Source organism: Pan paniscus, chromosome 15 (genome assembly GCF_029289425.2).
Source record: "Pan paniscus chromosome 15, NHGRI_mPanPan1-v2.0_pri, whole genome shotgun sequence".
Classification (NCBI taxonomy): Eukaryota; Metazoa; Chordata; class Mammalia; order Primates; family Hominidae; genus Pan; species Pan paniscus.
The window spans coordinates 50,878,964-50,894,153 of record NC_073264.2 but is presented as its reverse complement, the minus strand read 5'-3'; the positions used below and the strand labels follow the sequence as shown (position 1 = coordinate 50,894,153).

The 15,190-nt window shown below is 38.1% G+C and overlaps 1 protein-coding gene across 2 annotated transcripts in view; it reads right to left on the bottom strand.

Moving 5' to 3' along the window:
• Positions 1 to 9,669: 9,669 nt before the first annotated feature.
• Positions 9,670 to 15,190, bottom strand: part of KLHDC1 (kelch domain containing 1) — a 66,145-nt gene continuing 60,624 nt past the window's right edge. Inside the window, exon 13 of one of the 2 annotated variants that reach the window (XM_063596195.1) lies at positions 9,670 to 14,658. In XM_063596195.1, coding sequence (XP_063452265.1) covers positions 14,472 to 14,658 — 187 coding nt within the window. In that variant the 3' untranslated portion in view covers positions 9,670 to 14,471. The remainder of the gene's footprint in view (positions 14,659 to 15,190) is intronic. The other variant, XM_003831743.4, reaches the window with a different exon arrangement.

Here is a 15,190-nt window from a genome sequence, read left to right as displayed (position 1 = left end):
AATGCCTCTTCTCCTCCAAAGGATCACAACTCCTTGCCAGAAAGGGAAAAAAACTGGATGGAGAATGAGTTTGACGAGTTGACAGAAGTAGGCTTCAGAAAGTGGGTAACAACAAACTCCTCTGAGCTAAAGAAGCGTGTTCTAACCCAATGCAAGGAAGCCAAGAACCTTGTAAAAAGGTTAGAGGAATTGCTAACTAGAATAACCAGTTTAGAGAAGAAGATAAACGACCCAATGGAGCTGAAAAACACAGCACAAGAACTTCGTGAAGCATACATAAGTATCAATAGCAGAATCGATCAAGCAGAAGAAAGGCTATCAGAGATTGAAGATCAACTTAATGAAATAAAGCGAGAAGACAAGATTAGAGAAAAAAGAATGAAAATGAATGAACAAAGCCTCCAAGAAATATGGGACCAAATCTACGTTTGATGATGTACCTGAAAGTGATGGGGAGAATGGAACCAAGTTGGAAAACACTCTTCAGGATATTATCCAGGAGAACTCCCCCAACCTAGCAAGACAGGACAACATTCAAATTCAGGAAATACAGAGACCACCACAAAGATACACCTTAAGAACAGCAACCCCAAGACACATAGTCATCAGATTCACAAAGGTTGAAATGAAGGAAAAAAATGTTAAGGGCAGCCAGAGAGAAAGGTTGGGTTACCCACAAAGGGAAGCCCATCAGACTAACAGTGGATCTCTCTGCAGAAACCCTACAAGCCAGAAGAGAGTAGGGGCCAATATTCAACATTGTTAAAGAAAAGAATTTTCAACCCAGAATTTCATATCCAGCCAAACTAAGCTCCATAAGCAAAGGAGAAATAAAATCCTTTACAGACAAGCAAATGCTGAGAGATTTTGTCACCACCAGGCCTGCCTTACAAGAGCTCCTGAAGGAAGCACTAAACATGGAAAAGAAAAACCGGTACCAGCCACTGCAAAAACATACCAAATTGTAAAGGCCATTGATGCTATGAAGAAACTGTATCAACTAACGGGCAAAATAACCAGCTAGCATCATAATGATAGGATCAAATTCACACATGACAATATTAACCTTAAATGTAAATGGGATAAATGCCCCAATTAAAAGACACAGACTAGCAAATTGGATAGTCAAGACCCTTCGGTGTGCTGTATTTAGGAGACCCATCTCACGTGCAAAGATGCACATAGGCTCAAAGTAAAGGGATGGAGGAATATTTACCAAGCAAATGGAAAGCAAAAAAAGCAGGGGTTGCAATCCTATTCTCTGATAAAACAGACTTTAAACCAACAAAGATCAAAAGAGACAAAGAATGCCATTACGTAATGGTAAAGGGGTCAATGCAACAAGAAGAGCTAACTATCCTAAATATACACGCACCCAATACAGGAGCACCCAGATTCATAAAGCAAGTTCTTAGAGACCTACAAAGAGACTTAGACTCCCACACAATAATAGTGGGAGACATTAACACCCCACTGTCAGTATTAGACAGATCAATGAGACAGAAAATTAACAAGAATATTCAGGACTTGAACTCAGCTCTGGACCAAGCAAACCTAATAGACATCTACAGAACTCTCCACCCCCAATCAACAGAATATACATTCTTCTCAGCACCATATCACACTTATTCTAAAATTGACCACATAACTGAAAGTAAAACACTCCTCAGCAAATGCAAAAGAACGGAAATCATAACAGTCTTTCAGATCACAGTGCAATCAAATTAGAACTCAGGATTAAGAAACTCACTCAAGGCTGGGCGCAGTGGCTCATGCCTGTAATCCCAGCACGTTGGGAGGCCGAGGCAGGTGGATCACGAGGTCAGGAGTTTGAGACCATCCTGGCCAACATGGTGAAACCCCGTCTCTACTGAAAATACAAAAATTAGCTGGGCATGGTGGTGGGCACCTGTAATCCCAGTTACTTGGGAGGCTGACGCAGAAGAATCACTTGAACCCGGGAGGCGAAGGTTGTAGTGAGCTGAGATCCTGCCACTGCAGCCTAGGCAACAGAGCGAGACTTTGTCTGAAAAAAAAAAAGAAAAGAAACTCACTCAAAACCGTACAACTACGTGGAAACTGAACAACCTGCTCCTGAATAACTACTGGGTAAATAATGAAAGGAAGGCAGAAATAAAGATGCTTTTTGAAACTAATGAGAACAAAGACACAACGTACCAGAATCTCTGAAACACATTTAAAGCAGTGTATAGAGGGAAATTTATAGCACTAAATGCCCACAAAAGAAGCAGGAAAGATCTAAAATTGACACCCTAACATCACAATTGAAAGAACTAGAGAAGCAAGAGCAAACACATTCAAAAGATAGCAGAAGGCAAGAAATAACTAAGATCAGAGCAGAACTGAAGGAGATAGAGACACAAAAAACCCTTCAAAAAATCAACGAATCCAGGAGCTGTTTTTTTGAAAAGATCAACAAACTAGATACACCACTAGCCAGACGAATAAAGAAAAAAAGAGAGAGGAATCAAATAGATGCAATAAAAAAAGATAAAGGGGATATCACCACTGATCCCACAGAAATACAAACTACCATCAGAGAATACTATAAACACCTCTATGCAAATAAACTAGAAAATCTAGAAGAAATGGATAAATTTCTGGACACATACACCCTCCCAAGACTAAACCAGGAAGAAGTCAAATCCCTGAATAGACCAATAGCAAGTTCTAAAATTGAGGCAGTAATTAACAGCCTACCAACCAAAAAAAGTCCGGCACAAGATGGATTCACAGCCAAATTCTACCAGAGGTACAAAGAGGAGCTGGTACCATTCCTTCTGAAACTATTCCAAAGAATACAAAAAGAGAGAATCCTCCCTAACTCATTTTATGAGGCCAGCATCATCCTGATACCAAAGACTGGCAGAGATACAACAACAACAAAAAAGAAAATTTCAGGCCAATATCCCTGATGAATATCGATGTGAAAATCCTCAATAAAATACTGGCAAACCGAATCAAGCAGCACATCTAAAAGCTTATCCACCATGATCAAGTCGGCTTCATCCCTGGGATGCAAGGCTGGTTCAACATATGCAAATCAATAAATGTAATCCATCACATAAACAGAACCAATGACAAAAACCACATAATTATCTTAATAGACGCAGAAAAGGTCTTTGATAAAATTCAACACCGCTTCATGCTAAAAACTCTCAAGAAACTAGGAATTGATGGGACGTATCTCAAAATAATAAGAGCTATTTATGACAAACCCACAGCCAATATCATACTGACTGGATAAAAACTGGAAGTATTCCCTTTGAAAACTGTCACAAGACAAGGATGCCCTCTCTCACCACTTTTATTCAACATAGTATTGGAAGTTCTGGCCAGGGCACTCAGGCAAGAGAAAGAAATAAAGGGCATTCAAATAGGAAAAGAGGAAGTCAAATTGTCTCTGTTTGCAGATGACATGATTGTATATTTAGAAAACCCCATAGTCAGCCAGGTGCAGTGGCTCATGCCTGTAATCCCGGCACTTTGGGAGGCCGAGGCAGGCGGATCACCTGAGGTCAGGAGTTCAAGACCAGCCTGATCAACATGGAGAAACCCCGTCTCTACTAAAAATATAAAATTAGCCGGGCATGGAGGTGCATGCCTGTAATCCGAGCTACTCGGGAGGCTGAGGCAGGAGAATTGCTTGAACCCAGGAGGTGGAGGTTGCGGTGAGCCAAGATAGTGCCATTGCACTCCAGCCTAGGCAACAAGAGCAAAAACTCCATCTCAAAAAAAAGAAAGAAAGAAAAAAACCCCATTGTCTCAGTCCAAAACCTCCTTAAGCTGATAAGCAACTTCAGGAAAGTCTCAGGATACAAAATCAATGTGCAAAAATCACAAGCATTCCTAAACACCAATAACAGACAAACAGCCAAATTATGAGTGAACTCCCATTCACAATTGCTACAAAGAGAATAAAATACCTAGGAATACAGCTTACGAGGGATGTGAAGGACCTCTTCAAGGAGAATTACAAACCACTTCTCAAGGAAATAATTGAGGACACAAATAAATGGAAAAATATTCCATGCTCCTGGGTAGGAAGAATCAATATCATGGAAATGGCCATACTGTCCAAAGTAATTTATAGGTTCAATGCCATCCCCATCAAGCTATTATTGACTTTCTTCACAGAATTAGAAAAAACTATTTTAAATTTCATGTGGAACCAAAAAAGAGCCCATATATCCAAGACAATCTTGAGCAAAAAGAACAAAGCTGGAGGCATCATGCTACCTGACTTCAAAATATACTACAAGGCTACAGTAACCAAAACAGCATGGTACTGGTACCAAAACAGATATATAGACCAATGGAACAGAATAGAGGCTTCAGAAATAACACCACACATCTACAAACATCTGATCTTTGATAAACCTGACAAAAACAAGCAATGGAGAAAGGATTCCCTATTTAATAAATGGTGTTGGGAAAACTGGCTAGCCATATGCAGAAAACTGAAACTGGACCCCTTCCTTACACATTATACAAAAACTAACTCAATATTTTGGATTAAAGACTTAAATGTAAGACCTAAAACCATAAAAACCCTAGAAGAAAACCGAGGCAATTCAGGACATAGGCATGGGCAAGGACTTCATGACTAAAACACCAAAAGCAAAGGGAACAAAAGCCAAAATTGACAAATGGGATCTAATTAAACTGAAGAGCTTCTGCACAGCAAAGCAAACTATCATCACAGTGAACAGGCAACCTGTAGAATGGGAGAAAATTTTTGCAATCTACTCATCTGACAAAGGGCTAACATCCAGAATCTACAAAGAACTTAAACAAATTTACAGGAAGAAAACAAACCACTCCATCAAAAAGTGGGTGAAGAATATGAACAGACATTTCTCAAAAGAAGACATTTATGCGGCCAACGAACATATGAAAAAAAGCTCATCATCACTCGTCATTAGAGAAATGCAAATCAAAACCACAATGAGATACCATCTCACACCAGTTAGAATGGCAATCACTAAAAAGTCAGGAAACAACAGATGCTGGAGAGGATGTGGAGGAATAGAGACACTTTTACACTGTTGGTGGGAGTGTAAATTAGTTCAACCATTGTGGAAGACAAGTATGGTGATTCCTCAAGGATCTAGAACCAGAAATACCATTTGACCCAGCAATCCCATTACTGGGTATCTACCCAAAGGATTATAAATCATTCTACTATAAAGACACATGCACACATTTATTGCGGCACTATTCACAATAGCAAAGACTTGGAACCAACCCAAATGCCCATCAATGATAGACTGGATAAAGAAAATGTGGCACATATACACCATGGAATACTATGCAGCCATAAAAAAGGATGAGTTCATGTCCTTTGCAGGGACATGGATGAAACTGGAAACCATCATTCTCAGCAAACTAACACAAGAACAGAAAACCAAACACCATCATGTTCTCACTCATAAGTGGGAGTTTAACAGTGAGAACACATGGACACAGGGAATCACACACCAGGGCCTGTCGGGGGGGTGGGGGGCTAGGGGAGGGATAGCATTAGGAGAAATACCTAATGTAGATGACGGGTTGATGGGTGCAGCAAACCACCATGGCACGTGTATACCTATGTAACAATCCTGCATGTTCTGCACATGTACCCCAGAACTTAAAGTATAATAAAAAAAATTAAATTCTGAAGGAAAAAAAACTTTTGCCCTAGAATAGTATGTCCAGTGAAAATATCCATCAAACATGAAGGAGAAATAAAGACTGTTCTAGACAAACATGAGCTGAGGGATTTCATCAGTACCAGACCTGTCCTATAAGAAATGCTAAAGGGAGTATTTCAATCAGAAAGAAAAGGATGTCATTGAGCAGTAAGAAATCATCTGAAAGTACTAAACTCACTGGTAATAGTAAATACACAGAAAAACACAGACTATTATAACACTGTAACTGTGGTGTGCAAACTACTCTTAAGTAGAAAGACTAAAAATGAACTAGTCAAAAATAACTACAACAAATTTTCAAGACATATATAGGACAATAATAAATAGAAATGACAAAAAATTAAAAAGCTGGGGAATTAAGTTAAAATGTAGAGGTTTTATTAGTTTACTTTTTGCTTGTTAGTTTGTTTATGCAAGCAGTGTTAAGTAGCTATCAGCTTAAAATAATAGGTTTTAAGATAGTATCTGCAAGCCTCATGGTAACCTCAAATCAAAAAAACATATAATGGAAACACAAAAAATAAAAAGCAAGAAATTCAATCATACCACCAGAGAAAATCATCTTTACTAAAAGGAAGACAAGAAGGAAAGGAGGAAGAGAAAACCACAAAAGAACCAGAAAACAAATAACAATATGGCAGGAGTAAGTCCTTACTTATCAATAATAATATTGAATGTAAATAGACTAAAGTCTCCAATCAAAAGACATGTTGTGGCTGAATGAATTTAAAAAAAAAACCAAGACTCAGTGATCTGTTGCCTGGAAGAAATGCACTTCACCTATAAAGACACACAGTCTGAAAATAAAGGGATGGAAAAAGATGTTCCATGCCAATGGAAACAAACAAACAAAAGAGCAGGAGAAGCTATACTTATTCAGACAAAATAAATTTCAAGACAAAAACTGTAAGAAGAGACAAAGTCATTACATAATAATAAAAGGGTCAATTCAGCAAGAGGATATAACAATTTTATTTTATTTTTTTGAGATGGAGTCTTGCTCTGTCGCCAGGCTGGAGTGCAGTGGCACCATCTCGGCTCACTGCAACCTCTGCCTCCCAGGTTCAAGTGATTCTCCTGCCTCAGCCTTCTAAGTAGCTGGGACTACAGGCGTGTGCCACCACACCCAGCTAATTTTTGTATTTTTAGTAGAGACAGGGTTTCACCATGTTGGCCAGGATGGTCTCAAACTCCTGACCTCAGGTGATCCACCTGCCTCAGCCTCCCAAAGTGCTGGGATTACAGGCATGAGCCACCGCACCCGGCCAACAATTTTAAATATCTATGCACTCAACACTGGAGCACCCAGATGTTTAAGGCAAATATTAGTAGAGCTAAAGAGAGAGATAGACCCCCAATACAAAAATAGCTGGAGACTTTAACATCCCAATTCTCTACAATCTCTTTCAGAAGATTAGAGGCAGAGAAAATACTTCTTCCTTTTTTTTTTTGAGATGTAGTTTCACTCTTGTCTCCCAGGCTGGAGCGCAATGATGTGATCCTGGCTCACTGCAACCTCCGCCTTCTGGGTTCAAGCAATTCTCGTGCTTCAGCCTCCTGAGTAGCTGGGATTACAGGCGCCTGCCACCACACCTGGCTAATTTTTTGTATTTTTTGTGGAGACGGGGCTTCACTATGTTGGCCAGGCTGGTCTCGAACTCCTGACCTCAAGTGATCCACCCACCTCAGCCTCCCTAAGTGCTGGGATTACAGGTGTGAGCCACTGTGCCCAGCCTGAGAAAATATATCTTAACTAATTATATGAGGCCAGCATTACCCTAATATCAAAGCCAGGCAAAGACAGGGTAAAAAAAACTACAGACTAATACCCCTCATAAATATAGATGCAAAAATTCTCAACAAAATACAAACAGTCCCTAACTTACTATGGTTCTACTTAAGGATTTTTTGACTTTATGATGATATGAATGTAATAACCATTAAGTAGAAACAGTACCTCAAATTTAGATTTTTGATCTTTTCCTGGGCTAGTTATATGCAATATCATACTCGCTTATGCTGGGCAGCTGTGACAAGCTCCAGCTCCCAATCAGCCATGCAATCATGAGGGTAAACAACCAATACTGTACTATACTGTATTCAACGATTTATTATAAAATAGGCTTTGTCTTAGATTATTTTACCCAACAATAGGCTAATATATGTATTCTGAGCTTTTTTTTTTTTTTTTTTTTTTTTTGAGACGGAGTCTTGCTCTGTCACCAGGCTGGAGTGCAGTGGCCCAATCTTGGCTCAGTGCAACCTCCATCTCCCGGGTTCAAGCGATTGCCCTGCCTCAGCCTCCCGAGTAGCTGGGACTACAGGAGCACGCCACCACACCTGGCTAATTTTTTTTTTTTTTTTTTTTTTTGAGACGGAGTCTCGCTCTGTAGCCCAGGCTGGAGTACAATGGCACGATCTCAGCTCACTGCAAGCTCCGCCTCCCGAGTTCACGCCATTCTCCTGCCTCAGCCTCCCGAGTAGCTGGGACTACAGGCACCCACCACCACGCCCAGCTAACTTTTTTGTATTTTTAGTAGAGATGGGGTTTCACCGTGTTATCCAGGATGGTCTCGATCTCCTGACCTCGTGATCCACCCGCCTCGGCCTCCCAAAGTGCTGGGATTACAGGCGTGAGACACCGCGCCCAGTGCCACACCTGGCTAATTTTTTGTATTTTAATAGAGACAGGTTTTCACCATGTTGGCCAGGATGGTCTCGATGTCTTGACTTTATGATCTGCCCACCTTGGCCTCCCAAAGTGCTGGGATTACAGATATGATCCATCATGCCTGGCCAGTATTCTGAGCCTGTTTAAGGTAGGCTAGGCTATGATGTTTGGTAGGTTAGGTGTACTATGCATTTTTTGATTTATATTTTCAATTTACAATGGGCTTATTGGGACTTAACACCAACAAAAGTTGTGGAACATCTGTATTAGCAAATCCTGTGCAAAAAGAATTATATACCACAATTGAGTAGGATTTATCCCAGATATGCAAGGCTGGTTTAACATTTGAAAATCAATTAACGGCCAGGTGCGGTGGCTCATGCCTGTAATCCTAGCACTTTGGGAGGCCAAGGTGGGCAGACCACTTGAGGTCAGAAGTTCGAGACCAGCCTGGCCAACGTAGTGAACTCCTGTCTCTATTAAAAAGTACAAAAATTAGCCTGGCATGGTGGCAGGAGCCTGTAATCCCAGCTACTTGGGGGCTGAGGCAGGAGAATCACTTGAACCCGGGAGGTGGAGGTTGCAGTGAGCCGAGATCACACCACTGCACTCCAGCCTGGGCAACAGAGCCAGACTGCGTCTCAACAACAACAAAAAAAATCAATTTACATAATCAATCACATGAGCATATCAATGGATACAGGAAAAGCACTGGACAAAATCCAACACCCATTCATGATAAGAACTCTCAGCAAACTAGGAATAGACAGGAATCTCCTCAACTTAATAAAGAACATCTACAAAATACCTATGCTAACATAAGACATAATGGTGAGAAACTCAAAGCTTTCCCTTAAGATCAGGAACAAAGCAACGATGCCCTCTCTCACCACTGCTTTCTAACATCATACTGCAAGTTCTAATTAATGCAATAAAACAAGAAAAGGAAATTTTATACAGTTTGGGATGGAAGAAATAAAACTGTCTTTGTTAGCAGATGACATGATCATCTATGTAGAAAATCTGACCAGAAAATCCCTCCTGGAACTAATAAGCAGTTATAGCAAGGTTTCAGGATACAGAATTAATATACAAGAGCCAATCATTTTCCTATATCAGTAATGAGTAAGTGGAATTTGAAATTAAAAACACATTAGCATTATGTTAGCAACACCCAAAATTACATAGGTATAAGTCTAACAAAATATGCATAAAACTTGGATGAAAATCTTCAAAGAACATCTAAATAATTGGAGATATAATCCATATGCACGGACAGGAGATTTACTGTTAAGATATCAGTTCTGGCTGGGTGCAGTGGCTCACGCCTGTAATCCAAGCACTTTGGGAGGACGACGTGGGCAGATCAAGAGGTCAGGAGTTTGAGACCAGTCTGATCTCGAACTGGTAAACCCCGTCTCTACTAAAATACAAAAATTAGCCAGGCATAGTGGTGCGCACCTGTAATCCCAGCTACTCGGGAGGCTGAGGCAGGAAAATCGCTTGAAACTGGGAGTCAGAGGTTGCAGTGAGCCAAGATCGCGCCATTGCACTCCAGCCTGGGCGACAGAGCGAGACTCCATCTCAAATAAATAAATAAATAAATAAATAAATAAATAAATAAATAAATATCAGTTCTTCCTCACTTGATCTACAGATTCAATGCAATCCCAATAACAATTCCAGCAAGTTGTTTTGTACATATTGACAAACTGATTCTAAAATTAATATGGAAATGCAAAAGATCTAAAATATTGAAAGAGAACATCATCAGAGGACTGCCACTACACAACTTCAAGACTTGCCATAAAGTGACAGTATTAAAGACAGCATAGTACTGGCAAAAGAATAAACAAATGCAGCAGAATGGAGATCTCAGGAATAATCCACGTGAATATAGTAAACTGATCTTTGATAAAGGAGAAAAGGCAGTATTAATGAAGCAAAGATAGTCTTTTCAACAAATGGTGCTGGAACAACTGGACATCGACATGCAAAAATATGAATCTAGACAAACACCTTACATCCTTAAAAAAACTCAAAATGGGCCACTGACCTAAATGTAAAACATAAAACTGTAACATTTGTAGAAGAGAAGAGAAAACCTGGATAATCTAGGGTTTGTTGATGACTTCAGATACAACACCAAAGCACAGCCCATGAAATAAAGAACTGATGAGATGGACTTGCTCTGTCAAAGACAATGTTAAGTGAAGCCACAGACTGGGAGAAAATTTTGCAAGTCACTGCTGATAAATGGCTGTTATCTACAAATTACAAAGAATTCCTAAAACTCAACAATAAGAAAATGAATAACCTGATTGAAAAAATGGGCAAAAGACCTGAACAGACACCTCGCCAAAGTATATAGATGGCAAGTCAGCATATGAAAAATGTCAACATCATATGTCATTAGGAAATTGCAAATTAAAACAATATGAACCACTACATATCTAGCAGAACAAAGAAACCCAAAACACTGACACCACCAAATGCTGGCAAGGATGTGAAGCAACAGGAACTCTCATTCATTGAGTATAGCCACTTTGGAAGGTAGTCTGGTGGTTTCTTAATAAACTAAATATATTCTTACCATATGATCCAACAATCTTGATCCTTGGTATTGATCCAAATGAACTGAAAACTTATGTCTATACAAAACCTTGCACACAGATGTTTATAGCAGCTTTATTCATAATTGCCAAAACTTGGAAGCAACCAAGATGTTTTTCAGTAGATGAATGGATAAACTGTGGTATGTCAGACAATGGAATATTATTCAACGCTAAAAAGAAACGAGCTATCAAGCTTCGAAGAGAAATGGAAGAAACGTAAATACATACTGCTAAGTGAAGAAGCCAGTATGACTATACGACATTCTGGAAAAGACAGAACTATGTAAACAGTAAAAAGGTCAGTGGTTTCCAGGGGTTAGAGAAGAGGGAGGAATGAACAGGCAGAGCACAGAGGATTTTTTAGGGCAGTGAAACTATTTTGTATGATACTACACTGGTGAATACATGTCCTTATATACATGTCAAAACCCATAGAATATACAACACCAAGAATGAGCCATAATGTAAACAACAGACATTGAATCATTTGAAAAAATCATGCTGTGCCCACATGCTGGACTGTATGGCAACTTCATCAAACTGGAAATTCCAAAAGAATTAAATTAATACAATGGAAAGAGAGGCAAAAAAACGTGAGTAGGGGGATCATCTGCTCCTTAAAATTGCTTCTTTTCCTCCCAGAAATTCTGAAATCTAAATTTTAATTCATCAATAGTATGCACTACCCTGACAATTATTCTATCATGGTGACTTTATTTCTCTCACATACATGTATAAATAACACACTGGTGGCCAGGCGTGGTGGCTCATGCCTGTAATCCCAGCACTTTGGAAGCCAAGGCGGGCGGATCACTTCAGGTTAGGAGTTCGAGACCAGCCTGGCCAACATGACAAAACCCCGTCTCTACTAAAAATACAAAAATTAATGCTGGGCGTGGTGGCATGCACCTGTAATCCCAGCTACTCAGGTGGGTGAGGCACAGGAATTACTTGAACCTGGGACGCAGAGGTTGCAGTGAGCTGAGATCGCACCACTGCATTCCAGCCTGGGCGACAGAGACTGTCTCAAAATAAAAAACCCCAAAAAACAAAAAAAAACCCACATTGGTGAAAACATCACTGTGTCAGCTGACAGTACAAAGTTCCAAAGTATGTGTGTGTGTATATATATATATATATATATATATATTTTTTTTTTTTTTTTTTTTTTTTTTTTTTGGACGGAGTCTCACTCTGTTGCCCAGGCTGGAATGCAGTGGTTCAATCTTGGCTCACTGCAACCTCTGCCTCCCACGTTCAAGTGATTCTCCTGCCTCAGCCTCCCGAGTAGCTGGGACTATAGGTGCATGCCACCACACCCAGCTAATTTTTGTATTTTTGGTAGAGAAAGGGTTTCACCATGTTGGCCAGGCTGGTCTCGAACTCCTGGCCTCCAGTGATCTGTCCACCACAGCCCCCTAAAGTGCTGGAATTACAGACATGAGCCACCATGCCCGGCCTCTAAAAAGTATTTTTAAAGGTGCTTTTGCAAAAATACTATTTGGAAAAAAAGTACACTAATTTTGATGTGTTATTTATCACATTAAAAATAATAATAACCTTAAAAGAATCCTTTCTGGCAATGGTAAGAATATTCTGAGATTTTTTTTTTTTAACAGATAGGGTCTCTTCATGTTGCCCAGGCTGGTCTTGAATTCCTGGCCTCAAGCAAGCCTCCTGCCTCAGCCTCCCAAAGTGCTGGGATTATAGCCGTTAGCCACTGCACCTGACCAGATTTTCATTCTCTTAAAGCCCATGAGACTGTGTATTTTAAGCGGGCTAATCCAACTTTTAATGTTCCAAATACATCATTTAAAAATAGAGGTGCTCTTCTAAGAGGCGGGACAAGGCATTCACATAATCCAGAAGCCATTTTAAAACGGTGTTCCTTCTGCTCAATGTCATCTATCAGTGTCTAATTAGGTTTTGATATATTTTTGCCTTAAATATAAAAGGCTGATGCTAAAGTTCATCAGCATCACAGCATAATAAGGTAATTATTTCCAAGATGTGAATTATTTGTGAGATTCATTTTCTAAATCTGTTATTCAGCCTAAAAATAGAAAAATGAAAACTGACAATGAAATATTTTTTGTATAATCAATTCTAATGACTGCTTTACACTGACAAAAAAGAAAACAGTAATTATATACTTTGTACAATAAATAAAACGTAAAAAAATATTTCAATACATAAATAGAAGCTTTACACATCCAAAATACAGTACATATATATGAAATATCTCTCTAAAATTCAATGAAATACTACAAACTACTATAATTTTCTTTATAAATTATATATATTTCAATATAGAAATGTTTTTCTTTAACATTTTAAATTTCAGAGATAACTTGCATGGTAATATTGTGGAGAATAATTTTACATACCAAGCTTTTTAGTAATTAATTGTAATTAATAATTCAATGGAAGGGCATGATTGTGATAATATGAAGAAAAATTTCTTAATTATGCCAAAAGTACCATTTTTAGGAATATAAAGATACAGTGTTCCATTTCTGTATAGATGGTAATGCTGAAAATACAAGGGAAGGTATTAGATTTTTTCAGTATCTGTCTTGAGTACAACTCTGTAGAATGGTGGGGGCCAAACTGAGGGATTTCTATAAAGTCAAATTACTAGATTACCATCCCATCTCATTACTTACAAAAATTACTTTAGAAGCAGTCTTCTAAGGCAAAATGTATTTTAATATATCTCAAAAAGTTAATAAAAATACTGCTTCTTAATGTTTCAAAGCCTGTATGATAAATAAACCTCCACTTTATATACTTTAAAACATGGTCTTTATATATAAACTAGACAAACTAATAACTTAGGGGTAATGGAGAGACAACTGAAGACATTTATTCCTCTATTCGAATAAAGGTGAGGAAAAGTTATGATGATGCCTAAGAATACTTTACTAGGTAAGTGTCGAAAAGGTCAGGAGTTCAATATTTAATACCATTCTGGTGTTTGCCAATTTTATAATATTTGACCCACTGTATTAGTTATTCAAGAAGAACGTTAGGTAACTTTAAAATGACTTGAGAAAGTTTATTCTTTCTGAAAGTGTATATGTAGTGTTTTGACATACATACATGTATTTATATATTTATAAAATTATGTTGCAGATTTCTGAAGTTCTTGAGAGTAATTTCTTATTCTCAAATGTACGTAATCTTTCCAGTAAAGAATACACATTGATTTAAAATCTGTTATAACTGTACGTACTTTCAGAAAGAATATTTGTTCTGCAGTTTGTAAGGAAATTTGTTTACAAATATAAATTAATCTGCATTAACATCCTTTTTCCATATATCCCATGGCATATAGTCACTTAACAGAGTGACTGTCTTTTTATCCTTTAAATTTTATCCTTTAAATAAAGCCTGCAATTTGGGAGTGTAAATGTATAGTCTGATTAAAAAGTTAAAACATACTAAATATGTAGAGTATATAACAATTTAATTGCTACTGATCCACTGATATTTATTTTCTGTTTCTTCTTTTTGGACTCTTTGTTCTTCTCGGTGATTAGCTGCAGCCCAAAATGTTATTTTTTTGAGTACTTGTTGCAGAAGTTTAGGAGGTAATAAAGATATCTGACTTTCTAACATGATAGAATTTTTACCAATGCAGTCAAGGCATGACCTGTAAATAAAACATAACAGAATTATTAGTCTTGAACCTGAGGTTATAATATAAAATATTTATAGTTAAGAATTCTTTCTTTTTTAACATTGTAGTATTGGACTTTCACAGATCTTTTTTTAATTTTTAATTTTTGTCAGTACATAGTAGGTACATATATTTATGTGGTACATGAGATGTTTTGATACAGACATGCAATGCATAATAATCATGTCATAGAAAATGGGGTATCCATCCCCTCAAACATTTATCCTTTGTTATAGTTAAGTATTCCTAAAATTTAAAATCATCATAAAAATTTTACATGGCAATGCATTCATTTGTTTTGTTTGGAACATGATAGGATTTTTTTTTCCCAGAGCACCATAATAATCATATATTTTTATAGCATAGAGACTAAATCTGACCAAAATCCAATGGAAACAGAATATATGGCTTACCATGCATAATGTTCTTTAAGTAAAAATGATTCAGACTTAATTTCAAACCAGATGAGTCTATGGCAGCTCCTGTTTATGTCATCCTTTCAGTC